The sequence below is a fragment of the Equus quagga genome, chromosome 15, assembly GCF_021613505.1.
Source record: "Equus quagga isolate Etosha38 chromosome 15, UCLA_HA_Equagga_1.0, whole genome shotgun sequence".
In the NCBI taxonomy this organism is placed as follows: domain Eukaryota; kingdom Metazoa; phylum Chordata; class Mammalia; order Perissodactyla; family Equidae; genus Equus; species Equus quagga.
The window spans coordinates 78,738,608-78,763,511 of record NC_060281.1 but is presented as its reverse complement, the minus strand read 5'-3'; the positions used below and the strand labels follow the sequence as shown (position 1 = coordinate 78,763,511).

Sequence of the window (24,904 nt, the reverse complement as noted above, 5' to 3'; positions counted from 1 at the left end):
TGCCTTTTACTTAATTTTTCTAGGCTGTAGTTTCATTGTAAATTGAGGATACTAGTGGGAGCTCCTAGATACTAGAAGGGCTATTATTAGAAATACATGAGATGACAAGTAGAGAATTCAGCCTGGAACACAGTAAGTACTCCGGAAGCATTAGTCGCTGCTGTCACGCAGGGTCTCAGAGGGAGATGAGATCAAGAATTCCAGAGAATCCAGATTTGCTCCGAAGCCCTTGTCTTTGTCACTTCCCTCTATTGCTTCCAGATTTCACGAGGCCCCCTCTGATGGCCCCCCAATTCTGCTTTTTTTTTTTTATCATGGCATCTGTGCAGGTTGCGACAAGGAGTACGTGGCAACTGTTGGCCCAAGCTGGAGATGGGAGGAGGAGAAAAGGAGCCTGCCCTTCTCCTTGGTCTACCTTCGGTCTTCATCTGCCCCCCTCCAGATTCCCTTTCCAGTTAAGACAGACTTAACAGAGAACTTCAGGCAACAGGGAAAGGACTTGGCCAAACCTTGGGGCCACCAGCCTCTCTGTCACCCAGTCGGTCCTCTGGCTCTCAGAGGAAGCTTCTAAGGCACCAGCCACCATTCATACCAGGCAGCTCCCCTTCCTCCCAATTGGGCTACCAACCTAAGTCACTTCACCTCTCTGAGCCTCAGTTTTCCCATCCGAAAAATGGTGATAATAATTTCATCTACTTCAAAGAACTATTTTGGGGATCAAACGAGAAAAAAAATAAAGTATGTGACAGTGCCTGGCACATAGTGGTATTTCATCCTCCCTCTATTCATTGGCCATCTCAATTTGGTGAACTCTTACCCATCCTTCAAAGCCCAGGTCAAATGTTCCTTTATTTGTAGAGCCCTCTCAGACACCAAGACAACATTGTTTGGGTCCTTCCTCTGTGGTCCTACTACACATTGTACTTGCTTCCATCACTGCTGGGGGTGATATTCAAAATATTCAACAACTGGTTGAGTGTGGGTACTGCCCCACCCGAAGGTAGCTGGCCTTGGCACTGAAGGGCTGTCAGGTGTCACTCTTTAGTTGCTGGACTGTGAGAAGGTCCAGAAGGTACCAGGGCAGGGAAGGGATGGCTGCCTTGACTGGGGGATGGGCTAGTGACAGAGTCTGTTTACCAACTGGTGTGCAAGTATTTGAATATTTTTGCAACTGAGGAGATGCTGGTGCTCACCGACTTGGTCTCAGCCCTCATTACAACACTTATCTCACTCAACTGCAGCTGCTGTTGACTCCTACACTGTGAGCCCTGGAGTCAGGAAGGGTGTTCTATTCATATCTGTGTCTCCCAAATGTCTTGAACAGAGATTGTCGAGTGGAGATAAGGAACATGAGTGAGGCTGGGAGGGGTCCCTAAATCATCTCCTTAGGACCCTCCACTTGGATTTGGGCTCTGACAGAGCAAGAGGGCTTCACGTTATCTTTAGCTCACCAACTAGCATTTCCATAAGACACAACCCACATTTGCATATTCATATATGCAAATATGCCCCCTGGGTGTAATGTGCCCATCCCTGATCTTTTAAAGAGCTGTGCATATGAAATGCCTGCAGTGGCATGTGGCAGGAACCATGGCATAGAAGGCCCTCCATGCTCCAGAGCCCCAGCTCTTGCCCTGGAATCCTGTCTCCACCCCCATCTCCAGTCTTCATTTCCTGCTTCCTTTGGCTACTAGTTTCTCAGGCAGTTGTCGCCTTCTCTGCCCTAACCTAATCCTAACCCTAATTCCCTTCCCTGCCTGCTTACCTTCCACCCCATCTCAGCATCTCCCCATCAATCGTTGTGTATTGTCTTTTACGGTTTTGACCTTGTCTGTGTCCCTCTAAAGAGGCACAGATTGTTTCTTCTTCAGTGGATCCTGAGAGCCACATCAGGGCTGACTCTGCAGATGCTCGATAGATCGCTGGTCATTTGAATGAGTGACTGAACAGGGAATTCAATGACAGCGACTTTGCTGTTCTCTTAGACAAAGAGCTCGGAAAACTCCTGAGGCCAGGACTCTCGGAAACATTTGGTCCAGCCTGCCACTTTCTTCCATCTCTGCCTTTGCAGGAGAGAAGATGAGAAAGGGATTAGCATGGAGTGCACTCAGAGGACCAGACTTGGGGGGCAGCTGAGGCCCCCAGGAGTCAGGCAACCATGAATGGGTGCAGCCATTCGGGCTGCAGCCGCTATCTAGGATGGAAGGAAACTAAAAGTAAGGGGAGCAGGTGGCCTGGCTCTAATCCCAAATCATCCACTGACTAGCCTGGACCTGGAACCAGACCACTGTTATGGCTACGACCACGGCTATGACCAGGGCTGCTGCTATTGTTGCTGCTGCTATGACCACGTCCGCTGTGAATACTCCTGCTGCCATCGTTAACAGCAACCATGACAGACCCTTTACCACTTGCCTGCTGCAGTCTAAAATGTTTACTTACATTAGGTCATTGAATCCTCCTAACATACCTCTTAGCAGGCAGGTCCTATTATCATTCTTGTTTTGCAGATTTGGAGGAAACTGAGGCACAGAGAGTTTGCATAACTTGCTCAAGCTTCCACAGTTGCTAAGTACAGAGCCAGCATCTGGAATGTTGTCATCATAACGCCCACTAATACTTGCCGGATTTTGTCCCATGCCAAGCACTGGGTTCGACAGTTTACAATATTATTTTGCTCTGGTCCTAACAAGGCTTTTGAAGAAGAGACTTATTATCTGTATTTTTTTTTAACAGATGAGGAAACTGTGGTTCCAAAAGGTTTAAGTAACTACCCTTAGTTCAGAGCCAGATTTGACTGCATTGTCATAACCCCCTGTTTTTCACAACTCTTACATTCCATTGACCATGGAAGCCATTACTCTTCTGTGAGTCTCAGTTCCTCTTCTTGGAATCAGGGCATTGATTTGGTGAGCTCTTAAGGCCTCTCCCCTCTAGGTATGGATGAGCTTCCAGCTCTTCTGATAGGGGCTGGGCCCACGGGGAGACATGGAGGCTTGCAGAACCAACAGCCAATCTGGAACCTCACCAGCTGGTATTGGGAGGACCATACCTTTTTTTTTTTTTTGCAACATTCACCTCTTTGCAACATTTTGACAGACCTGACCTGCTAGGAAACCACCCCAGGCAGGTGAGAAGACATAAGCCAGTTGCCCCCAGTGGCACTTTTTAGTGAGGGGCAGTTGGGGCCACCAAATGGGCTGCCACAAATCCATGACCAGGGAGAATGGATGGCATTTACTAACTTAAAAACATTCTTCCACCCTCTATTGCTCATATTTTGAATTTATATCTATCTTTGCAACAATTCCCCTGGAAGACCAGTGGGATAATCATGCCCATTTTCCAGATAAGGAAGCTGAGGTTAGGCTAAGAGGAATTCTCCAGTCAAGCCGGAACTTGAACCCAGGCCTCGCGACTCTTTGCCATACTGGGAAGACCTTTATAGGACATTCAGGGAGGGGAGAAGGCAGGTGGGCATTTTCCATCTGCAAAATACTCGGCAACCACAGGCATCTCTGCAAAGGAGGGGCCTGGGAGAGTTGGGGACAGTCCAGCTAGGCAGAGGATTTGGGCAAAATCAGATGTTGGTGATAGAGGGTGTCTTGATGGGTAAAGAAGTTTCCCAGAATGCACTGCAGGTAATAACTATTGTGTCAACCAGGCCCAATTAGTATTTATGGTCACCTTCTCTTCCTTGACCTCCCAGCAGGCACCCCAAGCTCTTCCTTACTTCCACCTCGTCTTTTCTAAAGGAGCAGCTCTCTGAGATTTTCAGGTTCTCTCATAGCTAGAGGAGACAGCTCTCTTCCCAGCTGTCAGCCATGAGTGTAGGCTACGTCAACACTGAGTCTCCTATTTGTCTGTCTGTCCCTTTAGAGGCCACACAAGGCCTTCACATACTTTATCTTATTGGATAACCCCAACAGTCCCATGTGGAGGGGGTATTATTTCAAGTTTACCAATGAGAAAACTGAGTTTCAGAGAGGTCAAGTGACTTTCCCGAAGCCACCCAGCTAGGAAGTGGCAAAGCTGGGACTTGTGTTCAGATCCAGCTCCCAAATCTCTTGCTGAGGAAACCTCTTAGTGTCAAACTGTCTGAAGTCACATTCCAGCTCCTCCTTGTCCACCTGAGGGAGCGTGGCATGATTCCATTCAATGCTGGGCCGCTACATTGGATTTGCTCTTGCTTTGCTCTGTGTCTTCTCCCCAGACCTTAACCTCTCTGAGCCTTGGTTTTTCTGTCCCATCTGTGGAAGGGACTAGTGAGGGCTGCTGTGCCCTCAACTCCCTGAAACCTTGTGTGGACACGTGAGAGGACAAAGGTCATCGAAATTCAAGGCCGTGTTTATACAGGTGAAACCAAACCCCAGCTGGTAAGCAATGCTTCAGGCTAGCTGCCATCAAAGATGTGACTTCACTGGAAAGCTGGAGTGCCTCTGTGACATCAAATACCCCCTTTTCCCTCCTCCTTAAAGAAACCTACGGTGTCTCACACATGCATTCCTGCACATGGCACTCTGGAGACCAATACATAGTTTTCAATGTTCCCTTGATAAAAAGACTGGGTATTTTAGTTTTCATTTTTCTCCCCTCCTTTCCCCCCCACCCCAAATTCCCAAGCCGAGTGCTGCCCAAAGCTGGCGAATGATGGTCTGGTGAGTCAATAATGAGGTCTGAAACCAGTGGGATATTTGCCCGAAACTGAATGACCATGTGTCGTACACTGCCCTGAACTCGTGCCTCCACCTCCCCCAGGCGTCGGGGCCAAGACTGGCAGAGGAGGCCGTGCGGAATACTTACTACAGCCCTGGCCGACAGGAGGCTGAGCATCTGGAGGGGTTGGCTGGGCGGGCGGCTGGACCGGGCCTCGGGGCTGGCCTTGCAGAGGGTCTTGGAGCAGCGGCGGGAGTGTCTGCGGCGGGACTTCCGCCCTTCTTCAGGGGACCGGCCACGGTGCCTGCGGGCAGGAGGGAGAGATCTGAGGATCTTTTGAAGGGGAGCGTGGCAGAGAGGTGGTTAGGGACCAGCAGGATCTGTGGGTGACAGAGTGTGTTTGGCTGTGCTTGTATGAACTATGTGGCGTCCACCCATCTACCCACCCACCTGCCCATTCAGTCACTCATTCTCTCATTTATTCATTCAACAAACGTTGATTCAGCTGGGGTTGCAGCTGTGAAGATGGAAAAGGTCCCTATTCTGATGCAGTTTAATGTCCTTTGTGCACCTGTGTGTCTGTCCGTCTGTCTGTGACTGTGTGTATGTCTGGGTGTGTCCATCTGTGTTTTCATGTGTTTGCCTATAAATATAACTGCGTTTATCTGTGTGTCTTTGTGTATGTGACTTCGCCATCTGTGAAATAGAGGCATCCTATTGACTGTCACCCAAAACTTTTGGGAAAAAGCAAAAGCTGACAAAAATGACAAAGATGCCTTCTGCATGCTTGTCAGATTTAGATCTCGCTGCCCTGTCTGCAGTGGAAACCAAAGGAATCTCTGACTCCGTAGAACGAGTATATTTGGATTCTGCGTAGTCCGTCAGCTCTGAGCCACAGTAGGAATAAAAATAACACTTTATTGATTTGAATGGCACTTGTAAACCCCTCTGAAGGTGCTTTCACAGTCCTCTCTACAGCTTGAAGACACAGACAGGGCAGGTATTACTTTCCCATTTTACTGATGAGGGAGCTGAGGCTCAGAGATGTTTGACCTGCCTGAGGTCACACAGCTTGTAACTGGCAGAACCAGGAGCAGGGCAGACTTTTCTGTTCCCATCAGAACCGATGCCTCTGGTTCTTGCTCTGGAGTGTCTTTCCCTGCTCTGGGGCCTCCAGATCATTCTTCTATTGGGGGTGTGGTCCGAGGGCCGGCTCTCAGGTTGCTCCCATGCATGCTGGAGTGTCCCTTAGTCCAATAGACACTGGGGAGCTCAGACGGCAGCACCACCAGGGGAGGTGACAGCAGGAGGGCTGGGGCTGCGGTCTGCCATGTGAGCCATTTCCCTAAGAGGTAAGTGACAGGGAAGGTGGAGCGCCCCGAGTGTGTGAGGCAGGCCCGGCGCCATCCTCTGGCCCAGACCTGCAGGGCTTAGCTGCCGAGAGCTGATTCAGCCTGGGCTGGAAGCGAAGGGCTCAGGTCCCTGTCCCAGCTCTGCCAGTCACGTGACCTTGCTCAGACCCCCCCCCCCCCTTTGCCCACTAAGACATTTTTCTCAGCTGTGACGCGTCAGGAATGCACTTCAGCCCAGCGCATCAATGCCCTCCAGACAAAAGCCACCAGGAGCCCACCTGCGGCTGCCCAGGCGCTGAGCGCTCCTGGCTGTGAGGGACGACGCGCACGGGGGAGGGGAGGATGGCTCTGTGCCAGGGTGGTACAGAGAACCTGCTCTGGGCGTATGGTGGCTGGCTTTGGGGAGCGTCTCAGGAACGGGGGCTTTGTTCTGGGTTAGATGCCATCAGAAAGCAGAGCCCATCCTCTGACTGAGTATCTTCACAAATCTTCTCTAGAAGGAGGGCAGACCAGACTGAGGCCAAGGCTCTGAGTGGTAAAGAAGCCCCGGTCACTCCTGTCAGCCAGGATGGAGAGACGCTGGGGCGCCTTTGCGTTTTGGACAGAGTTCCTGTTTCCTCTGGGCTCAGACCCGATTACAGAGGGGTCTTGTTTCTGTCGTGATCACTCAGGGTCCCAGAGCGAACGGCCTTGTCTGATGTCGATGTTCTTTGCAATCGTTGACATTTGGCGTGAACACCAAGGACCACCAGCGATAGTACGAGATGTCGGGGGCTGCATTTCTTTCTCAAATGCTTCTCACCCTCTGCTCCATGTTCACACCACCTGGGGAGCTTTACAGATCTCGCTGCCCTGGCCCCACCTCATCCGAATTAAATCAGAAAGTCTAGAGGGTGGGACCCAGGCGTTGGTGTCTGTAAAAACTTCCCAGGGGATGGGAAAGGGCAGCCGGAGCAGAGAAGCCCTGGTCTGGCTCGTGCTGTTACTGGGATGATTAAGAGAGAAAACGTATTTCTAACTGTAGCACAGTGCCCGGCACGCAGTAGGATTTAGATAAATATTTCTCCTCCTCGTCCTCCCTCTGGACATTTTGATTTAACTGGGATGAGATTTTTAAATCTTCCCAGGTGATGTGAATATATAGCCAGGTGCGAGAAGCACTTAAGGAAGAAAAAAGCAGCCTCTGACATCCGCAAGCTGGCCGGTACGATCAAGGAGGCCTGTGTGCTCCTGCTGGACGTCAGCAGTTTCAATCATGAACATCCGCAAAGTCCTCGTTGCTTCTCCTTCTTCTTGATCTCCTTCTCATCCAAAAGAGAACCCTCGTCGCCCTTCTCAGGCCGGGACAGCCAACATATCAGTGCAGAACGGGTCCAGGTCAGGAGAAACCTGACTTGGAATGGCTTTCAGACTAGGTTCTTTGTGCTGTGTGGCCTTTCATAGGTTGCTTAGCTTCTCTGTGCTTAGAGCAACTCTGAGTCAGAGTGCAAAGTCCAGAACCAGACTGCCCAGTTCAATATGAGCTCTGTCACTTAGTAGCTAAGTGACGAGCAAGCTCCTTAACTTCTCTGTGCCTCAGTTTCCTCATCTTTAAAATGGGGTAACAGTGGTACCTGCTTCCTAGGGCTGTAGAGGGGCTCACATGAGTTGACACAGGAGGAGGGGTCAGCACCCCAGCGTGGTGTCACCTGCACGTAGGAAGCACACATGGTAGCAGGCACGGTTACTGCTGCTCCTCTAAGTGGAGGCAGCAAGTGTTGGCAGCCTTTTCTTCAGGGAAGTGGCCACAGCTGCCGAGTGCCCGGCAACGGGCTGTCCCTCTGCTGGCAGGGGGGCCCCAACGCGACAGCGACAGCAGGAGGCAGAGCTGATGACACGGGCCGCTCAGACCAGGCTGGGGCAGTGGCTGCGGTGAGGGCTTACCTGCTCTCACAGCTGGAGGAGCGGGACGCCGAGCTCGGGGACCGCGAGGGGCCGCGATGGTGGCGGTGGCGGTGAGATTTTCGGGGCCGGCTTCGCGATCTGGGGGGTGAGAAGGAGCAAGTCAGAAGAGCAGCGGGAGAAAGAGGGTTTTTGATCTTGCGACATCCGTTTTCCTCTTGCACCCGAGTCACTGCCCCTCCCAGAGCTAGGCGGGGCCCCCCCACCCTCCCCTCCACCCCCTGGCTTCCCGCCTGGGGACTTGGGTCTCTACCCGCCAAGCAGAACACCAGTGAGCAGAAACGGGTGCCCTGCAGGGGATGGCCTGGGTGATGCGGGGCCCTCAGCCCGAAGGCCTGATGCAGACCACACCCTGGATGCGAAGGTCACCTCCACACGTCACCTCTCCTTCACCTAAGGCAAGAGTCCCAATTTCAGACAGCGGCATGAGCCAGTCAGGACCACAACGGTGACTCAGTCAGGCAGTAAAAAATGTCACCCGAAGGGCATGGGCTATAGAAAGGAGTGGCTTTGTCCCCAGGACAGTGGCAGGCTGCTGGGTCTTCTGATTTTTCAAGTGAATGTAGAAACACAGATTTTTATGTGAAATATTCCTATCTGAAGTGGAAGCTCATTTTAAAAAGAGACACTGTTTGGGGCAAACAAAACACATTTGCAGAGTAAATTAGGCCTTTGGGCTGTCAATTTGTCACCTCAGGCCTGGAAAATTAAGTCTCAGTTCTTAACATGGAGTCGAAAGCCCATTTTCAGAGTGAGTTACAAACGTCATCGACAACAGAAATTACAATAACAATAATTAATACCACTGCTACTAAAACTGGTATGATTACAGCTTACTCCAGCTCCCTCTAAACGATGACAACAACTCAGAAGTAGCAGCAGCAGCGGCAGTGGTCACTGAGGATGTACGAGGAATGGCAATGGTTTGGGCCAAGCCAGTGGGAGTTAGAGACGACTCTAGTGGGAGGCAGCCTTGTTGTCCAGGAGAGGACTCAGGGATTCTTGTAATGATCAGACTATTTCCCTTCCCTGCTTAAAACCTTCCCACTGCCCTAATGTCAAGTCCAAACTCTGAGCTTGATCCCCAAGCACCTTCAGAAGCCAGCCCCTGCCTAGCTCTCCAGGCTCCTTGCGTGACATCTTCTGCCCTGGCCTGGAGGCTTAAGCAACCCTGAACTGCCTGGATCCATTTCCTGGTTCACGCTGTCCTTCTGATGATGATGATGATGATGGTGATGATGAGGAGAGGTAACCCGTATCCAACACATTTAGTGCCCAGGCACCGTGTCCTAAGCATTTTCCTTAAATGGACTCATCTACTCCTCACAACCCTTCTCCTCTTATTCCCATTTCACAGATGAAGAAACTGAGGCACAGAGCTTAAAGCTAGAATGGTTTCCTCCCTCCTCAGCCCCAGCCTGGACACCCCTCCTGCCGGCAGCCTCCGTCACCACCCAGCCCTCCTTCCACACCAGGGCTCCCACCGCACCCTGGGCTTCCGTGTGCCACCGCCGTGCCGTGACCTGTCCCATGTTCGTCTCCTGTGCCTGCTGCCCTGTGAGCTCCTCGAGCCGGGAGAGCGTCTGGCTAACCTCTGTCCTTGGGCCAGCACTGGGCTGCCACGTATGAGGCCCTCAAGAAGGGATGTTGAATAAAGGAAGCCCCGTCAGCCCCGTGGTCCTTGGTTGGAAGCAGCCCTGACCATAGGACTCGGCAAGAATAACGATCCCTCATCTCAGGGCGCCTTGTTTGCCTTGCATTTCCCTCTCCCGTCTCTGTCTTTTGGCTCACACAACCTCTCTCCTGTCTCTCTGAGTTCTTAGGGTCTGGGCCCTGGCCCTGGCTCTGTGGCCATCTATACTGCAGCCCCCTTGGACAAGTGATGCGGAGGTGTCCGAGAACATGCGCTCTGTCTGTGCTTAGCATGAAGGCACACGCAATACATAAGACCACTAATTCCCTCTTGACTTGAATAAGCTTAATGATCGAGAAGTTCTCCCCTGAGCTAACTCAGAGCTCTACTGCTTCCTTCTAGTGCATGCCCCAGGCTCCCGTGGTGGTGGCTGAAATACCCTCCTTCGCACTGACCTTGGGTGACAGGACCCTTGGGACAGCAAAGCTGGTGCCCTCCCTCTGCGCCCTTGCCTCCTCTTTTCCCTCCCGGTAGCCGACTGCCTTTCATCTCATTGCCTTTGATCCTCCCTTTAGAAGCTTCTTGGTGGGAGATAAAATATTAGTTGATTGGAAAACACACGCACTAGCATTTGCAGTGTATAAAGTAGATGAGTTGTAACCAAATTTACTTTTGTTTGGCTGGGAACTGAACTCGCTGGCAGCGCTGGCTGATTTGAATTTCTACTACCAGCCATAAACTGGGAACCAGCCGGGGCCCTGAGACAGCGGGTGGAGTTTCATGGGTATCTCCGGGCCGTAAGCCCCAGCAGCCAGGGCTCGGATGCAAACGCACAATCGCGCGTGTGCACGCACGTGATCATGCCCCCTTAACCACTCATGCACACACAGCACACGCATGTGCACAGCTAAAACCACCCCACAGCCTCCATCTGTATAATGCACACAGATTAATAAGCAGTGCACACGCAGAGGGCGTAGAATTCACACACAACAGCAGATAGTGCACCAACATGACACTGTTCACGTTCATGCTCACATAAGCACAGGCATACATAATGCATTCGTGTGAACGCAAATATACACCATACACACTATTTACCCACATTGCATACATTTGTATGCACAGCGCACACAAATGTTTGCATGCTGAAAAATGTACAGACATTTAAAAACAATACACCCTACACATATACACACTGAAAACATATATACTCAGTGCACGTGCAGGCACACAGAACTCGCACGCACTGGGCACACCAGGCACATAGGTGCACACCACTCACTTTCACGCACACACAAACACACACATATGCACAGCATATACACAACCTTGCACACTCATGTGTACCCAAGACCACAGGTGCGAGTCCACACTCAGTTCTGTCTTTCCCTTCCTTCGTCCCTCTCCCTGCACCCACCCCCCCTCTCCCTTCCCCTGATTATTGGCATCTCTGATGCTGACTATTACAAGGCCAGCTCTTCCACCTCCCCAACCTGGAGAGAATGGTCCAGGTGGAATCCACTTACTGTTTTTTGTGCCTCTTCTCTTCCCTTCTTTTGCTTTTTGGGCTAGAGGAGCTAAACGAGAAATGGCCAATTAATTGAAAGATGCAGAATTCCAGTTAAAGATAAAAATAAAGGAGTTAAAATGCTTAACACACAGTGGCCACTAGATGCAGGCAACTTTGGAACAGACACTGATCATTTCCAACACCAGAGCAGTCGCTGCCACCTTTTCCACCCAGCAGGCTCAGCGAGAGACAGCGACCCCACACGGAGACTGAGCACGGGGTGTGCAGCATGCCAAGGGCAGCTTTATAGGTTAATAATAACAGTCGTTATAAAGGTAACGATAATAATATCCGCCATTGCTCAAGGCTCTGTTATAGGGTGTGCACTCTGTTAAATGTTTTTTGTCGGCAATCTCATTTGATTCTTCCTGCAGCCTAGAAGTACACTTGTGGATGTGGAAACTGAGCCTCAGAGGAGCTAAAAACTTGCCCGGGATCACACAGATGAGGTGGGACGTGGCCCCAGACCCTGCGTCCCAGAGCCCATGCTCTTGGCTGCTGTTCCATCCATTTCTGAGAGAAGAGAATGGAATATCCAGGGAGATGTTCTGAAGCCTCACAAAGCTTGGCAGATTCTGAAATGTTCTGCTCATGAATATTCAAGTCTCTGTTTTTTTTTGTTTTTTTTTTAAGTCAGAGGGCTGGGGTGTGGGTCAAATGGACAACGATGACTTGGGGTCCTATGGAATGAAATAGAGGCCTCAGAGGGCGAATGCTATTTGGCAGTTCAAGCCCGACTGGCTTCAGAGGGTCACCAAGAACCCATCGCTGGCCTAGGTGGTGGGAAGGGGAAATTGATTTCATCCAATTTCATCCAGCTGCGGGATCTATCCCCATGTTTGAGACTCAGCCTGGGCTGTGGAAGAGCCCAGAACGTCACTGAAAGATCCCAGTTTATGTCTGGCTCTGCGGCTTAGCTGCTGTGTGACATCTGGTAAGTAACCTGTCTCTCCAAGACCCGGGTTCCTCGGCTGTGAAACGGGGCCGTTGTTCAGGCTGTTGGGCTGAGAAGACAGATGATGTCGGTAATCAACGTCCGCTTGTTAACTGAGTGAGTGAAAGGGCCTTGCACTCTGCCAGCTACTCTACTGTTATTGTTATTTAAGAGGCCACCGCAGGGTGTCCTGATCCTCTGTCTGGTGGATATGGGTTTGAGTTTTGGCTCTGCCACCTTCTGACTGTGTGTCTGAGGACATGCCTGTCTGAGCCTCAGTTTCTTCCCCTGTAAAATGGGAATAATAAACATACCCACTGCAAAGGGGTGTGATGGGCATTAATGGAGATTAAACTCACACACATGGAAAGAGCTCAGGGCAGGATCCCAGTTTATAGTGAGTACCCCGTAGATGACAGCTCACCCAGTGTACAGTAGGACTTGGCCTCCATCCCTTGGCTAGGGTCTGGGGAGGCTTTGGTGGGGTGGCTGGGGCTGATGTTTCTCTACATGCCCCCCACCCAAGATTTCAACCCACGCTAAAACAGACCCTGGTAAGAGTGGGAGACTTTCCAGGGAGGGGCATCGGTAGGGGCTGGTCCAGGAGCAACCATCCGGCCTGATGGCAGTAGAAAGCTGGCTTGGAACTTTCAGGGAAACCAGCTCAAGGCCATCATTTTGGAGGAAACGGAGGCCCAGGGAGATGAAGGGGATGTGCCCAAGAACACAGAGATGGAGACAGAGCGCTGACTCTAGAAGCTGCTTAAAAGCAGAAAGCTGAAGCGAGCGGCCAGAGGCAACAAGGTTCTTACCTGTGCCTTCTCTTCTTGGAGAATGACCTGATTCAAGGAAATAAAAGGAAGAGAGACAGGGAGGAAGGGAAGAAAAGAGGGCGGGAGGGAAGGAGAGAAGGGAGGAAGGAAGAAAGAAACCAAGGGAGGGAGGGAAGAAAATAAATATGGGTGAGTTTGAGGTTTTCTTTCCTGGGATGAATGTGTCAGTGCATCTGTGAGCATGCTACACGGGGGCTGGGACACACAGGCAATCCTCCTCCTCTCTTAGATTTCAAAGACTGTGAAGATCATACGGGAGATGTATTTTGAACTTCCAGGTCAAAGGTAACCAATGCTTCAACCCTCACTCAGAGTTGTCAGTAAGTGTGTCCCAGGTGGAGGGGGAGATAAGAAAGAGTCCTCCACCTCCTTCCCTCCTCTAAGTCTCCTCTCATCTTTCCTCTCCCTAGTTGTGGATTCATCATCATCATCATCATCATCATCACTGTCATCATTTTCATCATCAAGGGAAAACCAGCTTCCATAAGTGGAACTCCTACTGTGTGCCAGTCTCTGTGCTAAGCATCTCACACAATCTCATTCAATCTTCCCCCAAACCATGTGGAATACTACTAACAACCATTTTACCAAGACACTGATGCTCAGAGAAGTCAGTTAAGTTGCCCAGGGTCACACAGCTTCACCTACTCCTACGCATTCTTCAGAGCTCGACTCAGATGTCGTCTGCTCCTCGTAGCATTTTCCGGTCCCCTCAGGTGGGCTGGGTGCCTTCCCTCTGCTCCCACAAGCCCTGGTGAGCTTCTGAGCTTAGCCTGATTATGGGACAGAGCTCTGCATAATACGATTATCCATTTTCCCCACTAGAATGGGAGCAACTTGAGGGCAGGAGCTGGGTTTTGGTCACTGTTCTGTTCCCGGGGCCCAGAATCCTCATTCATGGCACAAAATGGATATTCAATAAACAGATGTGAAAAATGGGAATTTTTTTCTTTTTTAACTCTGAAGGTTTATTTGAGAGGAGAAAAAAAAAATAATAATCTCAAAGCATCCCTTAGCCCTAGCTCCTACATCTTAAAAAGTCAACCACCATTAACCAGACATTTCAAGAAGCTGGACCAGAAGTGGGGTGGTGCTCAGTGGGGAGGGTTCGGGAAGGATCAGCAATATTATTTCCCCTCCTGATCAACTTCTTTATGATCCTCCCTCCCTCTAACCCTTGGGCCAACGGTAGCCAGCGGAAAAAGCCTGTTTCTAACCTTCGGGCGCAGTCTCTTTCTCATGAGAAGAAACCCCTGAGTGAGAAGCGACTTCGCTTCCAAGATCCAGATTTAGAAAAATGCTTCCCCCTTCCCCAGCCAACCCCTAAACTGGGACAAATTGTTCAGCGTCGGAAGGTGACAAGATGGTAGTCTATAGTCATGGGCAGGTCATGGAGTTCCCACAAAGAATGCCATGCTGGGGAAAGTTTCTGACACCAAATCAACATGGCACTAATTGGTTTGCCCACGTCTTGCTTTCAGCATGAACTCAGCATCAACTGGAATGTTTGGGAAGATGGCGGACGTGATTGGTGACACCACACTGAGTTGAGACCATTCTGGCAACAAGAGCTGAGATTTGATCGCACCCCTGGATTGGGAAACGTCCACGTTGAGGCAACTTTGAAGCAGGGCTGAGATGCAGGGGAAAACCCAAATGACCTCTTACCTTCTGTGCTGATGTAGTTAATTGCACAAGTAATCCACCATTGACGTAGGAAAATGGAAGATACAGATAAGCAAGAATAAAATATAAACCGCTCTGTCCCTGTCATCCACAGCCCACCACAGCAAATAACTTACACAGGGGGCTTCTAACTCCGGGCCCCAGGGCCAGGCAGGCTTTGCAAACGTGTACAAATGCGGGGAGCAGGTTAACTGAGGCCTGCGGCAAATTGGAGCATCCCTGCTCTGTCTAAATGCACAGCCACTCCTCAGCTTCAGCTGAGGGTCACCTGTGGGAAACTGGTCCAATGAAGATGGAGCTTCTGATGTTATAGAGGACCTGGAAAACTGGATTTTTGTATTGCAAAATCTTCCGCTTATGAAATAATGGCTTGGCCCATGAGCCACAGATTTGCGTCTTCAGGTGGATATCCTTCCGGTCTTTTTTTTCCCCATAAACATACACATGTGTGTGAGTAGCAGTGTGAGAGTGTGTGCGTGTGTGCACAGTGGACATCTTTTGGAACATGTCAACAGTTCATAATGCCCCTTAATGACTGTCCACAAGGGTGGACAATCCCAGCGGCTGTGTTTTCCATGATCCCACCCCCCCCCCCCCAGGACACAGTTGGACCAACCAGAGAGCCCTTTCCTTGGGAACTGGGATAAGGAACAAGGCAGAAAGAGTCAGTGACTTTTTGTGGCTGAATCCGCAACGTGGAGACATGGGGACAGGGTGCACCCATCTCGCCACGTGGACTCGGGGACTGTGTGTCCCGCGTGGGTGCTCCCAGCTCTCTACTCCCTGGTGCCAGCTCCTTTCTGAGGCCTGCCTGGGCTCTAAGACATGCCTGTCTCCTTGTAAGCAAATCCCCCTTCTGGCCTGAGTCAGCTTTAGGGGGCTCTGGTCCTTGCGACCGGGGTCCCAAGTTATAAAGAGACAAATAAATAACAATACATAGATGATTATTTAACATAAATGAAATGATAAGCTTCCAATGACTTTTAGGTGCCATCCACTCTCACCCCAACCCCACCCCACCTGGGCGTCCCTGCTCACAGGGGAGGAAGGACCATACCTGTGTCGCTTATGTTTCTTGGAACTTTTCTTCTTCTTTTTCTTGACAGGCGATGGGCTGTATGATGCGGACCTGCCAGGGGAGGGAGACACCCTCAGAGGGAGGCTCTTAAAGGCCACGGCTGGTTTCACAGACCCTTCCCCAGCCTCATACACAGTCCCAGCTCTTCCCGTAACACACATCAAGGATAATGTCAGCATTACTATTAGCTTGCATGTGTTTTCAACGTTATCGTGTGTTTTACATACGTTATCTCGCTTAGTCCTTCCACACACTTCTTAGGGAAGTACAATTGCTATCTTCCTTTTTCAGACAAAGAAAGTGAGGTTCAGAGAGGTCAAGTGGCTTGCCCAAAGACACACAGCTAGGAGATGGAGGAGCTGATTAAAACTGAAGCCTCTCTGACCCCAAAGGCCTTGCTGTCAATCACTCTGTCCCCTCACAGTCAGGCCATAAACATTTCCTTTTTTGTGCTGTTCTCCTCCAAGCTGGGCCCCTCCTCTCATATACTTTAGGCCTCTCTTCTGCCCCACCCTGTTGTCTCCCTGATAAGATGGAGCCCCTGGAGGAGATCTCGCCAGGCTGTGGTCAGCATGGCTGGTGCTGTCAGGGGTGACCTGAGAAACAGAGCCACCCTAGGACCATGATTGTAACTGAGGTTCAGGTGACCTGAGTTCCAGTCTTGACTCACCCGCCACCTGAGGAGGTCGCCTTGGGCACGTCCTGCTCATTCTACGTTTCTTATTCCCCCACTGACAACATACCAAGGTTGAAACAGACTAGGAGTTGCAAACTCGGTACCAACAGGGGCCTCTCAGATAGCACGAATGCACGAAGCAGACTGGGTGTGGGACAATAGGGAGTGGTGGGGACTGTGGTGAACCAGAGAGCGCCTGACAGACAGCACGGCTCCTCCTCAGATCAGCCTAGGGTCCTGCGTGGGAATGCAAACCCAGGCTTCCAGGACACCTGCCTTTTCAATAGAGATTGCCAGAAAAACATCTTTTCATACGAAATCTCCTGGTTTTTAAATGTCGGTCACCGATTAAAAAGACAAAAAACACTTTACAGGTCAAATAAAACATGTCTGCAGGGGAAGATAAGGGTTGACTCTTAGGAAATCACAGTGCTGTCCCCAAGCACGTGCTCAGTGGACATTTATTGAATGAAGGAAATAGTGAAGACTGATGTCTGCTTTTTCCTTATTTGAAGTGTTCTCCTGCCCAGCCCTAAAATCAGGAAGCTCAAGCCACTTGTCCCCTTCCACTCCTCCCCCTACACTGAGGGTCTTCATTCACATTCCCCCCTGGGTCCACTTTGGGCCCCTCCCTTTAGGACTCGGCGAAGGGCTAACGGGATGCAGAGGAAATCAGGCAGCTGGGGCCCGAGTCAGCCAGACGCTGCTCTCTGCTGCCCCCTGCAGGCTCCTTCGAATACTGCCTCCGAGGTTCCGTGTGATTTTCAACCCGCCCCTGAGGTCTCTGCCCATCCCTCTGGGTCTGGACCACTGGACATGCTTTTAATCTAGTAAGTGGCAGCTAGAAGAAAATCTGGAAATCTTTTTAAATAAAAAAGAATTTAAAGGGATTGTACATAGAAAAAAATTTGTAGGGTACAAAAGAGCCAATAGCTAGCAAAAAATATAAAGGTCATTATTCTTGGCGTTCAACTTGCGAGGTGGGAGTGGTGGAACCAGCTGGGGAGCCTGGGATCAAGTCCCTGTAGGTTCTGTCACCCCTTCTCTTTGCCTTGTCTTTTCTCATCTTTAAAATGGGGATAATAGTTATAAGTCCTGGGCACATAATATACAGCAAGGTGACTATAATTAACAATACTGTAGTATACGTTTGAAAGTTGCTAAGAGATTAAATCTTAAAAGTTCTCATCACAAGAAATAAAAATGGTATCTATGTGAGGTGATGGGTGTTAAGTACAGTATACATATAACAAACCATTGTTTGTATACCTTAAATGAATGCAGTTACATGTTAATTGTATCTCAATAAAATTGGAGAAAATTTTTTAAAAATAAAAATAAAATGGAGATAATAATGCTCGTCTGGTAGATTGTGGTCAAGGGTAAAAAAAGGTCATGGCGCTCACAGTACTTAGCACAGCCAACCACACAGAGTAAGTTCTCAAAAAAAAAAATCAGTATTCATGGTCATGACTATGCTTCTGATTAATCGGTCATTTACTACATGCCAGACACTGTGACAGCTGCTGGCACATCCATTTTCTCATCTAATTCTCACGAAACCCCAAGAGGTAGGTTTTATCACCGTTTTATATAAGTGGAAACAGACACAGAGAGGTGAAGTGACTTGCCCAAGATCACACAGCGAGTTAAGAGGCAGAGAGGGGATTGGAACCCAAGAGGAGTTGCTGTTTGACTCTGAAACCCATATTACTCCTATTTTGTAATATTACTCCTATTTTTATCTATTGACTATTTTGTCCCTTCCCCCGTCTTCAAGGTTTCATCTCCCTTTAGGGCCCTCACCTCCTTCTCTTCTTCCGGGTGGATTTCTTCTTTTTCTTCTTTCCCCTGGAGGAAGGCAGTGGTGTCAAGTCTTTGACTCGGGAGGCACTGTTGGGAAGCACAGAGTCAGCATTAGGGGACCCAGGGTTCCCCAAGCCCCCACCCAGGGCTGTTGCAGCTGGGGAAGGAGGACCCAGTTCCTTGGAGGATGAAGGGCCCGAAGCAAATACCTAATTATCACCTCCTGGCTGATTCGGTCACACTTCAGATTAAGTGCCTCAAATAAGGAGTTAATGCCAACCTAATGAGACAGACGCTGCACGTTATCCAAACACCAATTGATTATTTAAAACAGAGTTATAGAGGTTAACTGCTCCTTAATAGATTTATTATTGAATTTGCAAATGGCTCACCTTGGTAAATACATCACTTTTTAAATAATTAATCGGCAGGTCAGCCCCCTCCCTCCACAACGCATCGTGTCTATAGTTCCTGCTGGAAATTGAATAGGAGGCAGAAGAGATGATAAGTAGCAGCTGATTATTAAAAGCATATTTGCCGAGGTCTAATGCAATGAGACACATATCTTATATTGCCTCACAGAACCTCCAAAACCTTGGCTCTTCAGGAATAATTATTTCCTGTTCAATTAAATTCAAACGCTCGGGGTAGAGTTAAATGAAACCAAGTCATCTCCTTTTATAATTGGGGCAGGCTCCAGGGATGTTTTTAAAACAGTATCCCATGGCAAAAGGAGACGGTTTGGGATGCAAAACTGCTTGTGAATTGAAACATGCCAACCCAGTTGATCCTCACTGGGAAAATATAGTATTAATAATGGTATTATTGTCATTATTAGTAACAACATGATACCATTTATTCACTTATTATGTGCCGAGTGTTTTATATACTTTGATGCTCACAAAACCACTTTGAGAGTGGTATGATTTTTATGGTCTCATTTTACAGGTGAAGAAAATCAGGCTCAGCGGGTCAAATTGGCTTGCCTGTTCCACACGGCCTAGGAAAGCATCCGGTCTGGGATTTGAATCAAGGCTTGTGTGAATCCTACCGTAAAAGCTTTTGCACAAAACCAGATACCTTCTCAAACTCGTCTGTGTAGCTGATCTTTTGGAAATTACTCAACTCTTTACAGAACATCGTAAAATGCTGCTCTGTTTCCTCCCATTCTAAGATTCTGGACGGCTCAGTAGAAAAAATGATAAAGTGATTAGAATATATGTTAATCGCTCTGCATCTCCAATACATAAAATCTTATAGCTACATCTATAACACTTTCAAGCGCCACTTTTAGTAAGTTAAAAATAAATATCATAGGGGTTGAGTATCCAGCTACTTAACTATGCATACACGTTATAAAGCATAAAGCCTGGCACACATAGCCGGGATACAAACGGCCTGCTTGTTTAAACATGGTGGGTCACTTCCAAATTTTTCCTTTAACAAGTGCTTGACACACAGTAAGAGCCTAATAAATATTTGTCAAGGGACCAAACGAGGGATGAATGGATGAAAGAATTTAGTCGCTTGTTAAATCATCTTGGTTCCTATAAACACTTCTCAGTGTAACAGCTGCCAGGAATTTGAGGGAAAAAAAAACCCCAAAAATATTTAAGGGAGAAATACTTAAGGGGAAAAAAAAAAAAACCCTTTTAAAAGTGTGTCTTATAAAACAGAGAAAGATGTCATTATTTCGGTCAATTACTCTAACTTCTGGAACCCCAGGGTGCCAGGGGAGCAAGGTTTGAGAACCACTGCCCTAGATTCAGATTTAAGCGGTGGGGTCAAATCAAGACAGCACTTGAATTTGGATAGGACTGAGGACTGTGAGAGGAGGATAATCAACCCCCTCCACAAATCCTAAATGTTTTTACCAAGGTAGGTCTGCATTTCTTCTAGCCCTTTCTTTCCCCTGCCCCCGTTCTCCTAGGTGTGCCCTCACCGGGGCTGGAAGGGCCAGAATAGTGGTTAAGGACACCCCAGTTACATAAGCAGCAGTGAGATACGCGGTGGGTAAGAATGCAGTGGTTATATTTACGATGCTTCAGAACACGGCAGTCAAACGCACAGGGGGGAATTACGCAGCCATAAAGAATGCTGGCTCGAGAAATGGACACACCTGGGTTTAACTTCCTGCTCTATTCCTAGCTCAGCGACCTCCCTGAGTATCATTTTCATCCTCTGTAAGATGGGAATAAAACATGATGCCTGTCTCGTAAGATCGCTGTGAGGAATAAAGGAGCTCGCTCGGGTAATGTGTCCTGGTCCGGCACAGAGTGAGTTCACAGTAAATGAACTTCTAGTATTAAAATTGTTATGACTTTATAATTAGCATCATCCTCACTATTGTGGTTGTTATCATGTCAGAGAGTGGGTCACAGATAGGAGAAGGGAGTGAGAGGCCCACACACTCACAATCGAGTTGATAACACGGCATCACTTTCCAGATTGTCCTGCCCTTCTCTGAAGAGAACCTTCTCTTCAGGCTCCATGAGACTCTAACTAACATTTTAAGCACCTCTTGTATTCCACACTCACTGTCGGGATCTGTACACGCCTGATCTGATTTAATCCTCATCCGACCTCGGGAATTAGATCTCAATATTCCCATTTTAGAGATGTGAAAACTGAGGCCCAGGGAGGAAAACGAACTTGCCCATAGTCGCCCGGTTAGCAAGTGGTAGTGTCCAGGTTTGAACACAAGTCTCCATGACACATTGACTCCCCTTCGGCCATCGGGGAGACGATGTTTTGAGAATAAGGAAATTCTCCTCCTCCTCATTCTCTCTCCATCTCCCTCAGCATCTTATGGAAACAATTTTTTCCTGTTTCCTGAAGATGATTCTGCAGATCTGATGTTGAAGTTCGCTTCTCCAAGCGGACAGGATTTAACTGTTTCTCCGTCACTGGAATCATAGCCTAACTAAAACCCATAGTTGAGAGGGCGGCCTGGAGGGAAGGGCGGACTTCATCCATGAAAGCTACTCTGGCTTCCCAACTACTCATAGCTTCTGTCTAATTCTCGGATGAGCGCCCAGTAGGGCTTAGAAAGTCTACCTCAGTAAACCAAGGACTCTAGGCCATAAGGAGAGAGTCTGGACCAGAGCAGGGGGCCTCAGGCTAATCTCTGCCCTACCACCAGTGGACCTCATTTTCTGCATCTGTAAAACGGCTTTGACACTCCGATTCAACATAAGGAGGCAGGGCTTGTATCTGGGGAGTCTTGCTGACAAAAACACTTGATCCATTTTCCATCTGTCATTGGGGGGGTAGATACAGGCCCAGGGCAGTGAGAGAGTGCGGGTTAATTTGAGAAATAGAACTAAGGCTTTCAACTGGCTGGCTGTATATAGCACAAAATTTATAAATAGGAGGCAGGGGCTGGATTGGCCTTTTCATTAGCATCAACAGTATGATGTGATGGGTGTAAGTCTAGGATTTAAGATCAGAGAGACCAGAGTTCCAACCCTCACTCTGCCGCTTACTGGTTGCCATATTTCGGGAAACCACTTTACCTCTCTGAGCCTCAGTAAAGTGCTGTATCCTCAGACGCCAGAACAATGCCTGTCATGTGGTAGGTGCTCAAGGAATCCTGTTTGAATAACTGAATTAAGCAGGAAACACAAAGATCTGAAACTCAGGAGGCAGATCTGGGCTGAAATCACAATTTGGGAGTCATGGCTCATAGAGTCATTAAAATGGAGAAGAACTAACTCTACCATTTAAGGCAGGGGCAACAAACTGTGGCCCACAGGCAAAATCTAGCCTGTCTCCTGTTTTTATAAATAAAGTTTTATTGGCACACAGCTGTGCCTGTCTGTTTCCACATTGCCTATGGCTGCTTTTGCGCTACAACGGCAGAGCTAGTAGTCGAGGTAGAGACCATCTGGCCCACAGCCTAAAATATTTGCTGTCTGGTCCTCCACAGAAAAATTTGCTGACTTTTGATTTAATTTTAGGGTTTGAAAGAGGAACCTGCAAAAGAGAGAGGGGAGGAGTGGCCAGAGAGATGAACTTCATTTCTGCATCCTCCACTTGACCTTCCCCATTGGACTGAGGAGGAGTCGGGGAGCATCTCACCTGCGTGCTCTGGCAGGACTGAGCTCTCGGCAGGCCTTGTCTCTCTCCCAGCTGTTGGTGCCCAAGGCCTCAGTGGCCAGTTGCTGGCTCAGCTTTTCCGAGGGTCCATCCTGAGCAGGGACCATGGGGCTGCTCTGAGGTTCTGTCCTACAGGGGAAGAAATAAGGAGGCAAAAGATCTGAGAGACTGTTAATGTTCATCAAATATTAATAGAGGTCCTAATATTTCCCAACTTTGCTTGCAGTTAGGTTGGTGACATGAACTTATCTTTGGCCACTAGTCTCTGAGTGGGAGTAACATATGTCATTTCCAGTTCAAGGCAATAAGATCTGTGTGCCTTCTCCAGCTCTCTCTTCCTCTGTGGCAGTGACTTTGGAGGCCACATATTCTGAAAGGTGGAGCTCAGTGATGGAGAAGAGATGCCTGAACCACATGAGACTTTGCATGATAGAAATAAACCTTAGTTAGGTCAAGCTGCTGAGATCGAGGGGTGTGTTTGTTACTGCAGCATAGCCTAGCCTAACCTGACGAAACACAGGGAGAGGCTGGAAACCAGCATTTCACTTCCTTCCTCAAGATGTAATTGGAGGCCAAGGCATGACAGGATTAGTTCCAACCCCCCTTCGCCATCTCTATCCCATTTCTCTGCCTTATCTGTATATGAAAGAGAGACCCCTGAATTCAAACACTATCTGCACCATTTAGTAGCTAGAGGACCTGGGCCAGTCACTCAACCTCTCTGAGTTATAGTTTCTTCAGTGATAAAATAGGGAGTAATATCAGTCCATATATTGCTGAGTTGTGAAGATAAAACGAGATAATATAAGCAAAGAGAACAGTCTAAAAAGTGTCAGTTCTCTTTCCCTTTACGTCCTTGTGACCCGAACCTCCAATGTGGTGTCCTTAGCAGGTATGAGGCCACCTACTTGGGACAGCAGTTCCCATGAAGGCCTGAAGTTCCCTTCTCTGCCTCTGAGATGAGCTCCAGACACCTCCAGGAAATTACCTGAGTCTCACCTCCTTCTCTGAGTCCCAGAGAGGGAACGGAAGGTGCCTAGTTACTCAGTCTTTGAAGAGACTGTCACTCAAATCTCCTGGCTCCTAACCCGGAGGAGTCAGGAATTTGAGAGATACAGGTGAATCTGGCACCAACCAGCAAATTCCCCTCCCCATTCACCCTGCCTGCAGATCCCAGGTCAAGCATTGATCAAAGGCATCAGCGTTTCTCATCACCAAGCTCCTGCAGCCAGTGCATCAAGATTGGTTTTATGACTCGGGATGAATGCATCTGATAAGCCCTCTGCTCCTTAGGGCTGTCAGCAGAGCAGGCCCAGCCCAGTCAATATTGAGGGAAGGGCAGCAAAACACATCCGTCTTTGTCAGCAGCTTATCGGTGCATCTTTAGAAGCAGAGCTGGGAGATACTGCAAGCCCAGGAGGGACGGAGATTCTAGTCAGGGCTGCCCAGCCCCCCTCACCCCTGGCTCCATGCTTCCAGAACTACCCCCCGCCACCATCCTATTCAGCTTCAGTTTTCCTGACACCCCCCTGCTCCACTTCTCCTATTGTGAAGGCTCCATTTCCACGTCGTTGCTCCATCCATCCATACAGAATGCTGTCCTGGCTCTTCTTAGAAAACTCAAAGAAGCTCAGTTTAAGCCCAGTTTCCAGCAAAGCTTGCCTCTTCCCATACTTATCCTGGCCTGGGCTAACCCGCATTCACTAACTCCAATTCCCTGAGGGCCTGCAGTGTCTCCAGGCCGGTTCTAAGTGTGGGGATGCAGTGAACAAGACTGGTGTCCCCTGTGATCATAGACTTTACATGCTAGACGGGGGAGCAGGCAATAAACACATAAGCAGGTAATAACACGGCTTCTCGGATGGTAATAAATTACGGAGAGACTAGATCAGTGTAATGGGGCTAGGAGATGGGAGGGGATGACTGCTATTTTGTACAGAGAACCCGTGAAGGCCTTTCTCAGGAAGTAACAGGGGAGTAGAGACTTGAAGGACCAGGGACTAACCTTGCAGTTTGTGGTGGTTTTAAAATGTGCTCACAGACTCTTTAACACTCCTGCCATCAACAGAAGGGGCCTAATTTCCCTCCCGTTGAATATTGGATGGGCTTAGTGACTCACTTTTTAATAAATAGAATGTAGTAGAAGAGATCATGTGTGACTTCCAAGACGAGGTCACGAAGGCAGCTTCTCCCTCTCCCTCTTGGGCTGATGACTCTGAGGGAAGTTGGCCATCACATCGTGAGGACCCTCCAGCAGCCCTATGGAGAGGCCCATGTGAAGAAGAACCAAGGCCTCCTGCCAACAGCCAGCACCAACCAGCCATGTGAGAGCACCACCTTGGGAGTGGATCCTCCAGCCCCAGTCAAGCCTGCAACTGAGACTGCAGCCCTGGCTGACATCTAACCACAATCTCAAACCCAATCGAATTCCTGACTCACGGAAACTGCAAGACAATGATAACTATTTATTGTTGTTTTAAACCAAAAAGATTTTGGGTAACTTTTTGCCTAGTAATGTATAACTTCTACACAAGTATCTGTGGGGAATAGGAAATGTGCTCCAGGTGGAGGGAACAGCAAGTTCAAAGATCTTGGCACATACAAGGAGCAGCCAGCAAGAGCTGGGGTGATAAGAGAG

The 24,904-nt window shown here is 48.9% G+C and overlaps 1 protein-coding gene across 1 annotated transcript in view; it reads right to left on the bottom strand.

Annotated features, from left to right (window-relative positions):
* Window positions 1-24,904, bottom strand: part of SRRM4 (serine/arginine repetitive matrix 4) — a 145,513-nt gene that overhangs the window by 19,751 nt on the left and 100,858 nt on the right. The window contains exons 2-8 of the mRNA XM_046638732.1: window positions 22,249-22,395; window positions 18,169-18,255; window positions 15,666-15,737; window positions 12,902-12,928; window positions 11,112-11,162; window positions 7,932-8,030; window positions 4,804-4,960 (exon numbers count right to left, since the gene is read on the bottom strand). Coding sequence (XP_046494688.1) covers window positions 4,804-4,960; window positions 7,932-8,030; window positions 11,112-11,162; window positions 12,902-12,928; window positions 15,666-15,737; window positions 18,169-18,255; window positions 22,249-22,395 — 640 coding nt within the window. The remainder of the gene's footprint in view (window positions 1-4,803; window positions 4,961-7,931; window positions 8,031-11,111; window positions 11,163-12,901; window positions 12,929-15,665; window positions 15,738-18,168; window positions 18,256-22,248; window positions 22,396-24,904) is intronic.